General features: G+C 50.6%; 1 protein-coding gene across 1 annotated transcript; it reads right to left on the minus strand.

Moving 5' to 3' along the window:
- Nucleotides 1-1,840: 1,840 nt before the first annotated feature.
- Nucleotides 1,841-11,772, minus strand: LOC119513873 (CMRF35-like molecule 3). The gene is made up of 4 exons (XM_037809317.1): nucleotides 11,601-11,772; nucleotides 10,014-10,343; nucleotides 8,647-8,770; nucleotides 1,841-7,514 (listed from the first exon to the last, which is right to left on the minus strand). Exons 1-4 carry the CDS (start codon nucleotides 11,638-11,640, stop codon nucleotides 7,403-7,405), a joined length of 606 nt encoding a protein of 201 aa, XP_037665245.1. The 5' UTR covers nucleotides 11,641-11,772; the 3' UTR covers nucleotides 1,841-7,402.
- Between the last annotated feature and the right edge of the window lie 2,701 nt (nucleotides 11,773-14,473).

The following is a 14,473-nucleotide window of genomic DNA, read 5'->3' on the forward strand; positions in this document are numbered from 1 at the left end:
GGGACAACAAAACATGATTTTTCTGAGGAACACTTTTAAAAACTCTTATGCAAGACTTGTAGGGATTCCCACTTCACCTCAAAGCCCCCCTGGGTGTGGGATAAGACCCTCCAGCTGGGCGCTGGGACCTGGCCCTCCCCTACCTTAGACCCATCACTTAAGCTGTCTGGGCCTCTGTGTCATCGTCCATCAAAGGGCATCAGGCTAATCTGGTACCCCCAGGCCTCGTTGATTCTCTGGCCTTTAGCATCTCAGAGAGGAAGTTGAGTTTTTGCCTCCCCCTGCCCACATGGATGTCCCCAGGAAACCCCACTCTCGTTACTCCCTGAGGTTTCCTCCCCACCTGCCTCCTCGTCACAGATTCCTCTGGAGCACATCCCTGCCCACACGAGGCCCTTAGACCCCTGGTGCATTCCCGAGCGGTGCTGGCTGTCTTTTGTGTGTGATGTGTCTGTCTTCTGATCTTTTTTTTTTTTTTTTTCCTGATTATTTCTGAATCCTTTGAGGAATGGTTGGAAGAAACCAGAAGGAAACAGTTTAAACGACTGCTAGAAGCAACTCTGCTTCTAGGAGAAGCCTCCTGGCATATTAGAAGGATCACATGGGTCCAGAGTCAGAGAGCTCTGGTTCAAACTCTGGCTCCGGGGTTCTGCAGCTGCTTGGCTGACAAATTACACAGCTCTGAGTCTCCATGTCTTCCACCGTGTGACCTACTTCTCGGTGCTTGTGAGGTTTACGTAGGTTCCCGTTTGTCAGGGAAGGAGCCCATTGTCTACAGACTGAGTGCTTCCCTTCCTTTTATCTTAATTCCCCTTTAATGATGTGCAAAGATGATGAAGAGGAAGAAAGAACCGCCCCTCTAGTCTGGCCTGTGACACCTGTTATACCCCAGCCTCAGAGCACCCATCCCGCCCAGGACAGGCTTTTGTTTCTTCTTTCAGCTGACCAGGTGGCCTCTGGGGCAGCACCCTCTCCACCCTTGGCATTTGTGGTGGGCCCTCCCCTGCTGGTTTACGCTGAGATGGCTCAGGGTGGAGCTGGCAGAAAAGCCAACCAAGTGATTCAGGGTTGGGCTTCGGGCCAGATCCCACCTGCCTGCCACCTGGGAGGTGAGGGGCGCCAGGGGTTGAGTTCAACCACGTGGGCCCGATGCCACCACCCAAGCCTGCTGATGAAACCTCCCTAAAAATTCCTGACCCTGAGGCTCAGGGAGCTTCCCCAGTTGGTAATAAACAGCGATGTGCTGGGAGGGTGACACACCCTGGCTCCCCCGGGAGAAGACGTGGGAGCGTCGAGTTTGAGACCCTCTGCATCTCTTCTTTTGGCTCCTTCTGATTTGTATCCTTTTTGCTATAGTTATATTGTAATCTGTGAGTGTTCTATGAATTATCAAACCTGAGGGGGTGGTGGGAACCCCCAAATTTGTAGTCAGTTGGTCAGAAGTAAGGGTGGCCCTGGCACCCCCAAACTTGCGGCTGGTGTCGGAAGTGGTCTGCCCCAGTGAAGTCAGAACTGCACCAGGTGACCTCTTGCATTTTGCTTTCAGATGATTGGGTAGGCGGCCCATCCAGAGGCCCGGGCCCTCCTTGGAGCTGCTCACCCCGGGAGAACAGGCTGCCCCTTCCCCATGTTTCACATTTGGCAGAGCCTCACTCAGCCAGAGGAAGAGCTTTGTGGGAACACATGCACCCCCCCCAAACACACCCCCAAAAGGACTGGGAATTGAGGCATCAACCAGTCTATGTGAGAAAGGAAATATGGTCAGGAAAATAATAAGAGACTCACACTGAGACACAGCCTAGTAATTGTTATATTCCATTTTAATAATGAAGGGGGAAAAAATCTTACAAATTTTGAAGTCCAACAGAATTTTTTTTAAAAACAAACAACTTATCTACTAACACAGACTCCGACAACAGTTTTGAATAGATTTCCTCTGAAACACTAGATTCCAAAAGAACAATGGATGGCACACCCACCAGACAAGCAAAAAAAAAAACATTAAAATCCAACAATATCAAACTGTGGTAAGGATAAAAACCAATAGGAACCCTCTTACACTGCTGGTGGGTATGTACATTGGTACAACTTTGGAAAACAGTTTGGCATTACGAATGAAAGTGAAGATGTACACATTTTATAACTCGTTGCCCCTCCTAAGGATAGAACTTGGCCAAGTTTCAACCAGAAAAGCGGAGCCCATGCCAGGGACTTCAACAGGCAACTAGTGCAAAGGTGTGGGAAAATCTGAAGAGGCAAATAAGACATGACAAGGCACCCAGGCACCAGCCATAGTCGGGGCTGGAGGGACAGAGGGAGATGGCATTACCAGAGTCCGGCTGAGGCTGCCCTGGCTGGGCAGTGGGGGCTGAGCTGGGATGGGGGCAGCGAGGCTCCCTGGGGAGCTGGAATGGTGGAGAAGCAGCTACTGCTGACCACGCCCCCTCCAGGGGTTCCCTGTGCTGCAGTAACAAATGACCACAAATCCAGTGACTTAAAACAACACACATTTATTCTCTTACAGTCCTGGAGGTTAGAAGTCCCAAATGGCTTTCACTGAACTAAAATCAAGATGCCAGCACAGCTGCATTCCTTTGGCAGGCTCCAGGGGAAGAATCCATTTCCTTGCCTTTTCCAGCTCCCAGAGGCTGCCCCCATTCCTTGGCTCATGGCTCCTCCCTCCATGTTCCAAGCCAGCAGCATAGCATCTTCCAATCTCTCTTTCTCCCCCTCCGTCTCTCTCCTTCTCTCTCCCCTTTGCTTCTGTCATCACGTCTCCTTCTCTGACCCCAGCTCTCCTGCCTCCCTCTTTCCCTTATAAGTACCCTTCCCGAGAGCCAGAATCTCCCCATCTCAAGGTCTTTAATTTAACCACATCTGCGAAGTCTCTCTTACCACATAAAGTAACATATTCACAGGTTTCAGGAACCAGGGTGTGGAAACCTCTGCGGGGTGGGGGTGTCCACCGCACCACCCAAAGCCCAGATGGCGAGGTAGGGAGAGAAATGTCCTGACTTAGCCCTTCCTCTTGCCCTCAATCTCTTCAGTGCTTTCCGCTGACCAAACCCAACCAAAAGTCAATTTGCAAGAGAGCCTAGAAAACACGGCCAGACCCTGGCCAGACCCTCTGTGACAAAAAACAGAGTAGGAGAAGGCCGAGGAGCAGACCTGAGATCAAACAGGAAAATGACTACTATACTGCCCTACAGATTCTCTAGGGCTGAGCACAGAATGTGGCCCTGTTACGTAATCTGAGAATAATCCAACTGTCCATCCCCAGTGGATTGAACAAATACATTATGGTACCTTCCTGCAATGGAATCCTATTCATCCATGCAGATGAACAAACTGAAGCCACAAATGATAACCCTCACATTCATAATGCTATGGGAAAGAAGTGAGTCATAAAAGAATATATAAAACATGATTCTCTTTGGCAAAGTCCTGAGGTGGGCTTCTTAGACCTGGATGCTCTCTTTAGAGTCACACAGAGAGGGGCAGGGAGGGACACCATTCTTCCAGTTCTAATGGAGCTAAAATAAAGGCATCAGCAGAGATGCATTCCTTCTGGGAGCTCTAGGGGAGAATCCATCCCTGGCCTTTTCCAGCTTCCAGAGGCTGCAACAATCCTTGGCTTGTGGCCCCACATCCCTTGGACCTCTGCTGCTGCCCTCACATCTTCTTCTCTTTCTCCAACTCTCCTGCTTCCCTATTATAAGGATCCTGTGACTCCATTGGGTCCACCTGCATCATTGAGGATATGCTCCCCATCTTGAGATCACTAATGTAGTTACATCTGCAAACTCCCTCATGCCATGGAAGGTCACATATTCGGAGGTTTCTGGGGTTAGGACCAGTAGGGGCCATCGTTCCACCTGCCACAACCGCACACTGCTTGGAGCTTGGACAGGGGCAAAGAGAGCCACCTTCCTTTCTCTTTCAGCAACAGTCCTCCTCCTTTACTCTCTCTCTTTTTGTTTTAATTGGGGTTTTCTTTGTTTTGTTTTGTTTGTTTTTGTTTTCTTGTTTTTCTTCCTCCTTTACTCTCTAGAACACCATTTCACTCTGCTCCGAGGGCACCAAAACCACCCACAAGTTTGGTGATTCGCTGGAAGGACTCACACAACCCAGCAATAAATCACACTCGTGACAAAGGTTTAACATACAGCAGAGGATAAAGCACAGGGGCAGCAGGAAAAATACACCAAGGCAAAGGTTAGAGAGGACAGGTGCAGGCTCCCGAGACACCCCTCTCTAGGAGGGTTGCACAATGTGCTTTTCTCTCTAGCTGCGAACCACAGGGATGCGCGAGATGTCTCACCCAGGAAAGCCCACTGGAGCCTTGGAGCCCAGAGTTCTTAAAGAGCACTGGCCAGGTAGCTACGTGCTCAGACACTGTGCAGACACCACACCAGACACCAGACACACATCCTCAATCTCCCTGTTTGGTTTAAACGATACTGACAACCTGGTACATCCAGACCCTCCACCTCTGGTGTACAGAATCACATCACTCATCAGTGACTACGCAGAGATTCCGGTTTAGCACTCAGGTTTTGGCCAAGGTCATTGCCATGGCTCCAGGCATTCCCTGGAGACAGGAAAAGAGAGTAAAACAGACCAGCTGTGTCCACTGTTCCTTTGCACACTACTCAAATGGTGCAGAGGGTTCCCTTTTCCAGCTGCATCCCATGCCCAGGTAGGGAAACCCTGGATCCACCAGTCACTTCAACTCACTTCACTTCAATAAAAATTTCTGTGCACCTTCTGTTGGCCAATAGATGCTGATGATGTAGAGAGAAGTAAATTCTCATTTCCGTTCCTGCTCTCATCAGCTCATGAGGTCACATGCATATTAGTTGCCTATTATTGCATGGTGAATTTCCCCAAAATTCAGCAGCTTAAAACAACAAATACTTATTATCCCCCAGGCATCCAGTTGCAGCTTAGCTGGATGCCTCACCTCCAGGTCACTCACAAGAAGGAATTCGTGGTATGGGCTGGGGCTGTGGGCTCAGCTTGGCTTAGGGAGAACCCGTTGCTAAGCTCACTGGTGGCTGCCGGCAGGATTCAGTTCCTCACAAGGCCTCTTCTCAGGGCAGCTCACAACATGGTCCAAGAGAAGGCCAAAGACAAACACAACCAAAAGCCAGAGTCTTTTTCAATCTCGTCTTGGGAGTAATACCCAACTACGAGTGATATCCAGCTCTTATCCCATGCATGAGTCTATTCACTAGAAACAAGTCCAGTCTGCAACTGAGGGGAGGTGATTGAACAAGGGCATAAATATCAGGAGGTGGGGATCACTGGGGACCATCCCAGAAGCTGCCTGCAATGGTAGATGAGAGTGTAATCAAATGCTGAGGGCGCCATGTGGGGGAAGCAGTGATTGAAGGTGCAGCAGCAATGCAGAAGAAGGGGGGACAACTTCTGTTGGGGGGGAGCAGGGAAGGGGATGATGCTTGCAGAGTTGGAAAAGTGAATACAGGATGGGAGCTGGAAGGAAGGATGGAGGAGCAAAAGCTCAGGGGTGGGAAACTGCCCTGTGGTGCTGTAGAAGCAGGGAAGGGTAGGGGCGTGGTGGTTTTGGAAGAATCCAGCAACTCTAAGGAGATACTGACATTCCCACCTCCCTTAGGCTGTCTGGGATGGACATGTTTTCCAGATATTAAGAAGACTAAACTCATAAAAGGAGGATCTTTTGTGTTTGCCAATAAAAATGAAACTGATACTAGTGAAATAATAAGGTCCACCCACTGTTCCCAGCTTAGCAGCTACCCAGCTCTGTGGTTTGGGGCCCAGCTTGAACCTTCAAACTGGAAGTCTCAGACTTAAAAGGATCTGTTCCAGCCTCCCCAGTTACAGGAACAACATCACATTCCTCCGTGACATCACAGACTGATACCTTCAGCAGAGGCACTTAAAAAATTAGGTTGAAAACTCTGAGCCATTCAACTTTAGGGGAGAAGTAACCCTGTATGCAGATTTGCACTTTTAAAAAGCACAAGGAAAGGGGGACGGGAATAGATAAATTTAAGTCCTTTATTGTTTCGACTCTGTCACCTGCTCAGTGCAGCTCGCCCCTTACCAGGCCCCCTCTGCAGGCCCTCTCTGCGTGCTCTGGAAAAGAAAACCACTCACCTAGGGAGCCAGGAGTGAGAGGTTCCCTGTATCGCCAATGAACTTGTAAAAGGGTGTCAGGATCTCTTTCTTCAGCTAGAAGTGAAGCACTAACCCACTCAGGTGCCTGTGGTTGGGGGGGACAGGGGCAGTGCCAGGGGAGCCTGCCACCTTCTATGTCCTAGAGGAAAGAGGCCACATCACCTTTATTGGTGATCTGCAGTTGGATGCCCAAAGGCACTGTCCTTGAGTTCCACTGGTCGGATATTTTTGCCAAACATTTGGATGAAGCTGTAGAAGGCACGTGTGATTCTTCTGGGGGGTGGGGAGGGGGTCACACAAATCCAGGGGATGCAGGAAGGGTCAAGAGGAGGAGCAGGTGGTTGTCACCTCTGGACTGAGAGCATCAGGGCTGAGCCAAGAGGCAGAAAGCAACTCGTTCCCAGGGACAGAGTTGGCCACTGAGCATGGAGGACACAGAGGAACGAGCAGAAAGAGGATGAGGGGAGGCTCCATCTGGAGCTGAGTCAGGCCCCACTTCATGCCCTGCTACTGTCTTTTTAGTGAGGGGCTGAGCCTGGCTCTGTTTGCAGCTTGATGTAAGGAATCCCTCTTCCCAGCACTTACTGTATTTAGGGACGGGGCTCTCAGCTTCCCTTCTCTGTCCCTTCATCCAGTTCTGGGTATGGATTGGGCATCACATATTCAGATAGATGGGGTATGGCCCTCAGGGGGTGACCACCACCTTCTCCATCCCACCCTAAGTCAAGCAGGAGTCCCAACAGGGCTGGGCCCCTCCTCTCGGGTCCCCACCTGCCCACCCCTCCTCCCTGCCACCCTGGACCCAACCAGCAATGCTAAGGGCAGCTGTTTGAGGACCCCCTGCCCCATGTGGCTTGAGCTCTCCGTGTGTTACCTCATCGAGCCTCACCACTGCTCTCGGGCTGGTCTTTGTGTCCCCTTTACAGATCCCAAAAACGGATGACCAGAGCTACCAGGTTGCCTGTTCTGGTCACATCATATGTAGGTGGCAGAGCTGGGGCTCGAGCACACGTCTGTCTGACCCAAGAGCCAATGTCCTCGCACCATGTCCACTGTGCCAGGCCACCCCAGGAGAGGATTTGGCAAAGGCAACTCTGCTCCTGGGTACTAAAGTCCCTCATGGGGCTAAATCCTTTCCTGTTTAACATTCCAGAGAAGCACTAGGGCTTTGATGAGATCAGAGTTGAAGGATTGTGGTGTGGGAGCTGCAGGTTCCCATGGCCGAGCTGACCACTGTCCTTCAGGAGTGACGCTGAAGCCAGGCCAACTGTATCGCTGCGCAGCCGAAGCTCAGGCCGAGGATCACCTTCAGGACAGCCAGGACCAGGAAGCCGGTGGTCAGCAGAAAGAGCCTGCGGGGAGGAAACAGGGAGCAAGCAGAAAGTGGCCACAGAGTCAGGCAGGAGGCCCCTCCGCACCCCAGCGTCAGACCCTGAAATTAGGACATGAGTCCTGGGCCATCACTGGACCCCCACACTGGTTTTGATAAATTGTCAGGCCTCGGACAGACAGAAGGAAGGACAGGAGAGAGGATGGCCAGTGGCCAATGTGCCTGGACGTCTGTGCTGGGGCAGGTGCTGGCCTCCATGCTTGACCTGGCTCATCTCCTGTGTTCCTCACCGTGACCCTGCGGGGCAGTGCTGTGGGGCAGATGGTGTTTTCCAAAAATGATGACAGTGATACTTCTGGTCCCACAAGCTCTTCTGGGAGCTGCCACCCCCCACACCCCCAACAAGAGGTAAAGTCCATTCCCCCTCCCCTGGGACCTGGGTGGGCTTGCGACTGCTTTGACAGAATACGCTGGGAGTGATGATGTGTGATTTCTGAGGGTAGCTTGTGTAGAGGATACAGCCCCTGCCCGGCTCTCTCTCAGGACCTCAGAGCATGAACCCAACTGCCATGTTGTGAGGAAGCCAAGACCACATGGGGAGGCCAAATGTGGGCATTCAGACAAACAGCCTCTGTTGATGTCTCTGCTGACACCAGCATGGGGGTAAAAGAGCTTGGAGGTGAGTCCAGCCCCCATCTTTGAGTCTTCCAGGCAAGGTGCTGGGCATCCTGGAGCAGAGACAGCCCCAAATCCCTGACTCACAGAATCCAAGGGCATAAAAGATGACTACTCTATGCCACTGAATTTTAGCTTAAAATAGCCATGGTCATTAGAATAGCCATAGTAACTAGAATAATCCTCATTTTATAGAAGAGCACACTCCAGTGCCTGCCCAGTGTCGTCAGACTGCTCATAAAAAGTGCAACTGGGATGGAACCCAATTTCCTGATGCTAACCCCCTCACAGAGAAGGAGACCAAGTAGAGAACCGAGACGGAGGCCAGGTCCAGGGTCCCCTGAGCTCTGGCTGGGACTGGAGCAGGAAGCGGGGGTATCACGGCAGAGCCAGGGGTGTACTCAGCCTCAGCATCTCCATCAGGGGCCTGGAAGAGCCCAGGTAGCAGAGACCATCTTCAGGGGCCCAGCATTCCTTACCAGGTGGGAGGGCTGGGGCTGGGGCTGGGGCTGGGGCAGGGCGGGGCCAGGCCTCCCGCGCTGGTTGGCGTTTTGGTGGCCGATGGTGGCAGGGCCATGGTCCTCCCCGTCGTGGTTGCAGACCCTACAGAGCAGGTCATGAGTCACTCTCTGCACCACCCCCCAGTGGCTTGGAGTCTGCAGATATCCTCAGGCGGCAAACCTCACCTTCCTTGAGGACCCTGGGACCCTGGGAAGGCAGGGTTAGCCCAGAGAGAGAGGAAGGGTTCCTGAGAGGGTGGGGAGGAGCCGAGGCCAGACAAGAGGAGTCTGCATCACCCCCCCCACCTCACACTGGGACACACCAGGCACGGAGTGATGTGAGTGACGTCTCCTTGTCTGGGGCTGTGGAAGCCCAGTGGACATCCCAGATGGCTGGACCCAGGCACCCCCTCTTTCCCTCGACCCCCACACAGATCTGGCTCCTCTGCAACCCAAGAGATGGGGAGCAAAGCAAAAACACAGAAAAATACTCATGTGGGATTTGAGCCTGCCCCTGTGAAGCAGGGTCCAGAGTGAGGAAACCGTATTACATATCAATAGTTAGCTAAGAAGGGCCAGGAGGAAGGAGCTGGAAGAGAACTGGGGGATCCCAAGGAGAAGCTGTGGGGTGAAGCAGCTTAAATGACAACTCCTCAGAGGGGTTCTCCCACCCCATCCAGCACCCCCATGCACCTCGTCCTCTGTCCCTTTCTTTCCCTACCTCCCACTGGCTGCCCCGTCACTCCCGGGTGCACATCCACCCAAGCCATGAGCTTTGCAGGAGCAGAGGCTCTACCTCCCGCCCTCTCAACAGAAAAGGCCCCTGCAAGAAATGTTCTCAGTGAATGAGAGAGAGAAGGTTCCACTTGAAACAAGGGGAGAACCTAGAACCTGGATCCAAAGTAACTTTTTCTCCCTCTGGGACCGAGATTTGAGAGTGCTGCAGCTTTGATTTAGCCTGGCTAATAGTTACAATAACAACTGCCTATTAAGTCCCTGCTACACACCAGCAGCTGTGATCAGTGCTTTGCACCCATCAACTCATTTGATACTCACAACAACCCTGTAAGGTCAATACTGTTATTACTCTCATTTTACAGATGGGAAACTGAGGCACAAACAGGGCTCACCTGGCCAGTGAGGGGCAGAGCTCAAGATTTGAAACCCGCTGCTGACTGCAGGGCCCGAGCTGTAACCCACACACCCTCCTTCTTCTGTCCACACACAGGCACCGATGCTCTTACACACTCAGGTGACTTGTGGGGACCCCTCCTCCAGGCCTCAGTGGGGGAGACCAGATCCCCTGACGTGGCCCCAACCAGGCAGAGGGGGTGGGAAGGAATTACCTGGGAACACGATCACTGCCATGGGTGTCTGGGAGGCACTTCCAGCCTTGTGCACCCCACACCAGTACGTGTCGGCGTCTCCCTCCTCCAGGTCCACTATGATCATCAGGAACGAGCGCTCGCTGGGGTCGTGTCTGAGGGTCACTCGGCCATGCTTCACCTCCTCCTCTGCCTGTTCCATTTCAATGACTCGGGTGCAGCCTTGCCACGTGGCTCCTCGGCACCAGAACTTCCTGTGACCCTCGTCTCCTGCACCGTACTGGCACTTCATCACCAGCGTTCCTCCCACCGTGCCTTTTAAAACCCTGGGGAGGCTCAGAGTGAAACAGCCTGAAAAACACAAATCCATACACACTTGAGCCAGCGCACCGTGCAGATCCAGCCCCCTCCCCCATCTCCTCTCATTGAACTTGAATGAAGAAATGTACCATGCCCCTGTCGCGGGGGACCCCCATGTCCTCACACACACATCCCTCTATAGGAAACACACATGGTCATGAAAATGCACGCCTGCATGGGGTGTCCCTATAGGGCTTTGCGAGCAAAATGATTTTTCTGCTGCTTCTTTAGTAGACCTGAAAAATCCTCCCTGTACAGAAGATTCACACATGCACGTGCATGCACACACACACACTCATCCTCTCAATCTTTCCCCACACTCACCTCTTTCCCCAAGCCATTTGGCCTCCCTGGGTCTCTGGAAGTGATATCAGTGTGAACCACCTTTCCTGGGTGCAGGTTCACTCCTTTGTGAACCCCACCACTAAGTGGGGGTGACAGGAAATCAAGCAAGGACCCTGCACCACCCTCATTATAACAGCTGAGGTTTATTTAGGGCTTATGATTAATGTGTATAACCCCCCAAACCACCTCTGCCGACGTGTCTCTCCCAGTCATGAGCAGCCTTTGTTAATTCTTTGACAAAAGCATTCAGCTGCCCAAAGTTAACATGGCATTAGAATAGACTAGAATCGGGATGTGACCTAGACTAGAGAGCTAACATTTCCCTTTCCTCAGAAAGTCCTTTATGCTTACAGTGAAGCTTCCTTTATTCAAGACGAGAGATGGTGATGGAGATGGAGATGGAGATGAGAGAGACAGAGAGACAGAGAGACAGAGAGAGCCATCTCTCAAGCCACAGGACAGAAGCTGGGGCAGGTTGACCCTGAGGAAGGGTCCAGCAGGGCAGTCTACCTCACAGCTGTCATCTTCACCAGGTGAGGGGGCTGGTCGGGGGAAAGGGGCTAAGAGGTACCTGGGCAAAGGCTGGAGCCTAAGTGATAACCAGCATTAAGCCACCCCTCCTCACCCTGCCAGGGACGTGCCCAGCTCCACCCGGAGGAGCCCACTGCAGCTGTGGTTGGGCTCCAAATCAGGAAAGACAGACCTGGCAGGCAGTGTTCCTGGGGATAACCTTCCCTTTCTCAGTTCTCAAGGGAGGATTTGCAAGGATACAAAGTGGGTGGAACAATTCCTGGCATTTCCTAGGAAGATTTTCCCAGCATTCTCTGCCTCCCATCAACATAGATTCACCTTCTCCCATCAGCTCCAAGGCTGGAAATTCCCCAAGTCCACAGTCCCACTCACCCGGGAGGCAGAGGAGCAGGAAAGCCCTGGAAAGGTGCATCTTCTGGCTTCAATGGCTCATTCCTTGACCATGTCCACAAAAGGAATAAAACGCATGGACGCCCCTGGCCCTCTAGAGAGCCACAGCCAAAGTTCTTGCTTCTCTCTTTTTGTTCCTCCTTCGGTTTCCTTTCTGGCCATCACATTCTTGATTTTCAAACACAATAGTTCTTAAAATGAATAAATTAAAGAAGAAAACTTTAAAAATTATGAATAGGATGGAGAGAAATGTGGCAAAAACTTTTCCAGACTTGAGATATTTGAGAACTAACCTAGAAATATTAAATGTGGTTGCTAGAAGGGCATGTCAAATAGCCCTTTGTTTTTCAAAGCTTTTCGACAGAAACCCATGAATAGGAAATATATTCTACATTTCAGCCTGGAATTACTACACATGGTTACATCTGAAGCGAAAGTCTCACAAAATAGTAATTACCCTTACTATATACCATACCCTGGTAACTCATAACCCGTCAAGTTAGAGTTGGAGAAACCAGTCAAAAGGTAAGTGACTTGAACAAGGTCAGTCTGTTTGGTCAGACACAAAGCCAGGCCAGATCCCACAACCCCGGGACTCTGATCCAGTGCTCTTTCTCTCCACCTGGGGTACCTTAGCGATGCAAAAAACATATTTATTATCCTAAAGAAATAACCAACTCACCAAGTCACCTCTCTCTTCTCTCTGAGATCACACGCTCATCTTTGGCTGAATTGAAATATTACCGCCTACAAGGACCCCAGATAGTCAACCTAAGGTAGGTGTAAGATACAACTGTACTTGGTGAAAGTCTAAGGTAATTGCTACTACCTCACCCACCCCCTGCAGCTAAGGAAAATTCTCAGTTTAGTGGGAAAGCAAGTGAGAGTAGCTGGGGCAACCCTCCCTTTTGAATGCAAAATTCTCAGTATACTCTCAAAGGCAGAAGGCCCAGGGGGGGCTGCCTTACTTTTTTTCTCCGGCTCTCTCTCCTTCCTTCTTACCACCCTCCTTTCTTCCTCTCCCTCAGGCGTGAGCAAGCAACCCTCTGCCTTCATCCTTCCCAAATCAAGGTCTCCTGGGGCCTGGCAGAGCATCACAGCTGCTGTGCCCAGTCTCACACCCCACCTCTGCCCAGTCACCAGCTCGTGGGGTCAGCACTGCCCACTCCTGCCATAGCGTGATGATTGGCAGTGGGGGTGGTGCTGTGGACAGAGGCTTTTTTAGCCCAGCTGAAGGTGCTCCCCAGCAACCTCCAAAGACACACCCACGCTCAGCGAGGATTACACGACAGGCAGGCTCAGCAGGGCTGAGGGCTCCAGCAAAGCCGCAGCATCAAAAGAAAACTTAAAATAAATAAATAAACAAACAAACAAACAAACAAATAAAATTTGAGACTTGATATTTTCATAAAAGGCATTACAAAGTTCTCATGGGAAAATCAGAATTTGTTGGAATCTCTAACACTTAATTTGCAGCTTAATATTGTCTACATTTGTAACTACATTTGGAAGAGAGGGTGGAAAACTAAACATTTCCATGCTTAGCGTCTCCATTCTCAGTCCTAACCTGGACCCACCCAGGTAACCCTGAATGTCAAATTGACATCTCTTTGGGAAAAAGCAATTGGGAAATCCTTATGTGCAGGTGCTTGGCCTCTTTGTTCTCAGTCCTTTTCTGTCCCTTATCTTTCCGTGCTCTGTATTGCAGGGCCCTGGGCCCTGGAGGCGGCGTGTCCCAGACTCTAGTGTCAATCTGCTGATAGCTGGACCCAGCCAGTGAGAGGCCCTGATAGGACATTGGAGGGTGAGGAGAAGGGAAAAGCCAGGGAATTTCCTCATTCTCTAGGTGACTGTGGCCTCTCTGTAACTCCATCTTCATCATGACTCCAGCTCCCAGTGGGAGGCTGGCTGTGGTTCTAGCTTCTTCCAAGTGACCGTGGCCCCTGAGTTCTGGGTTCCAGCCTCCTACTTTTGTCCCTTAAGCCTTAGGGTAGAAGGAACCCCTGCTGTTGCTAATCTCTGGGATGCCTGACAATTCCTTATTTGGCTCTCAGCATTTCCATCACTTCTATTTTAAATGTTTACAGTGATTTCTGTTTTCTTGGCTGGGCCCTGTCTGAACTTAATCTCCATGTTTTACATGTGGGCACAGCATAAAAATTTGTAATGGCCTTTGGGAAGAGAGGGAAGACAGCTGCCACCAGGCTGCTCTCGTTTAGCTAAACCCACTTTAAAAGAGGGTGAGGGGAGGGGGGGAAGGAGTTCTGAAACAAAAAACAACAAAGAAGAAAACAATCAACTCAAACTATAAGCAAAGCTTAAATATACACCTGTTCCAATGAATCTGCATTTCAACATCAGAGGAGCTGATGCAGTGTGCTAGAACCAGAGATGCCCACAGGGGCAGAGACACCAAGATTCTCAAGCCAAAGAAACCAACTGATAGTAACGCTATCAATAAATATTACAGAAGGAAAAGATGACCATAAAGAGAGATGAACAACAAAACTAAAAATTTGTGATACGTTTTAATGTTCTAAGAGAATTCTAAATTTATCTCTTCATCACTTTGTTCTGAAAATGGACATAAATGCACATAAAAGAGAAATAGGTAAAAGAGAGAAAAGGAAAATAATGTCAAAAGATAAAGTAGAGGAGTTGATTGAGAGGCTTCTGGTTGACCAAGATGGTGGCATAAGATTCTCCAGGATGCTATCCCTCCACAGAATCTTTGAACAACTAGTAAAAACTGGCAGTCATTTTCTTCAAAACTCTAGAAAACACTTTAAGGGTTACAGTAACTGGGCAAGTGCCAATTCAAGAAAAAGCAGCCTGGAAAACTGTAGAAAAAGCTC

Source organism: Choloepus didactylus, chromosome 18, assembly GCF_015220235.1.
Source record: "Choloepus didactylus isolate mChoDid1 chromosome 18, mChoDid1.pri, whole genome shotgun sequence".
In the NCBI taxonomy this organism is placed as follows: Eukaryota; Metazoa; Chordata; class Mammalia; order Pilosa; family Megalonychidae; genus Choloepus; species Choloepus didactylus.

Coding starts and splice junctions, on each gene's coding strand:
- LOC119513873 (XM_037809317.1), bottom strand. CDS start 11,640: ATGCACCTTTCCAGGGCTTTCCTGCTCCTCTGCCTCCCGG. Junction 8,771..10,013: donor GGCAGTGATCGTGTTCCCAG/GTAATTCCTTCC, acceptor CCTGCTCTGTAG/GGTCTGCAACCACGACGGGG. Junction 7,515..8,646: donor AGCCCCAGCCCTCCCACCTG/GTAAGGAATGCT, acceptor TCCTCCCCGCAG/GCTCTTTCTGCTGACCACCG.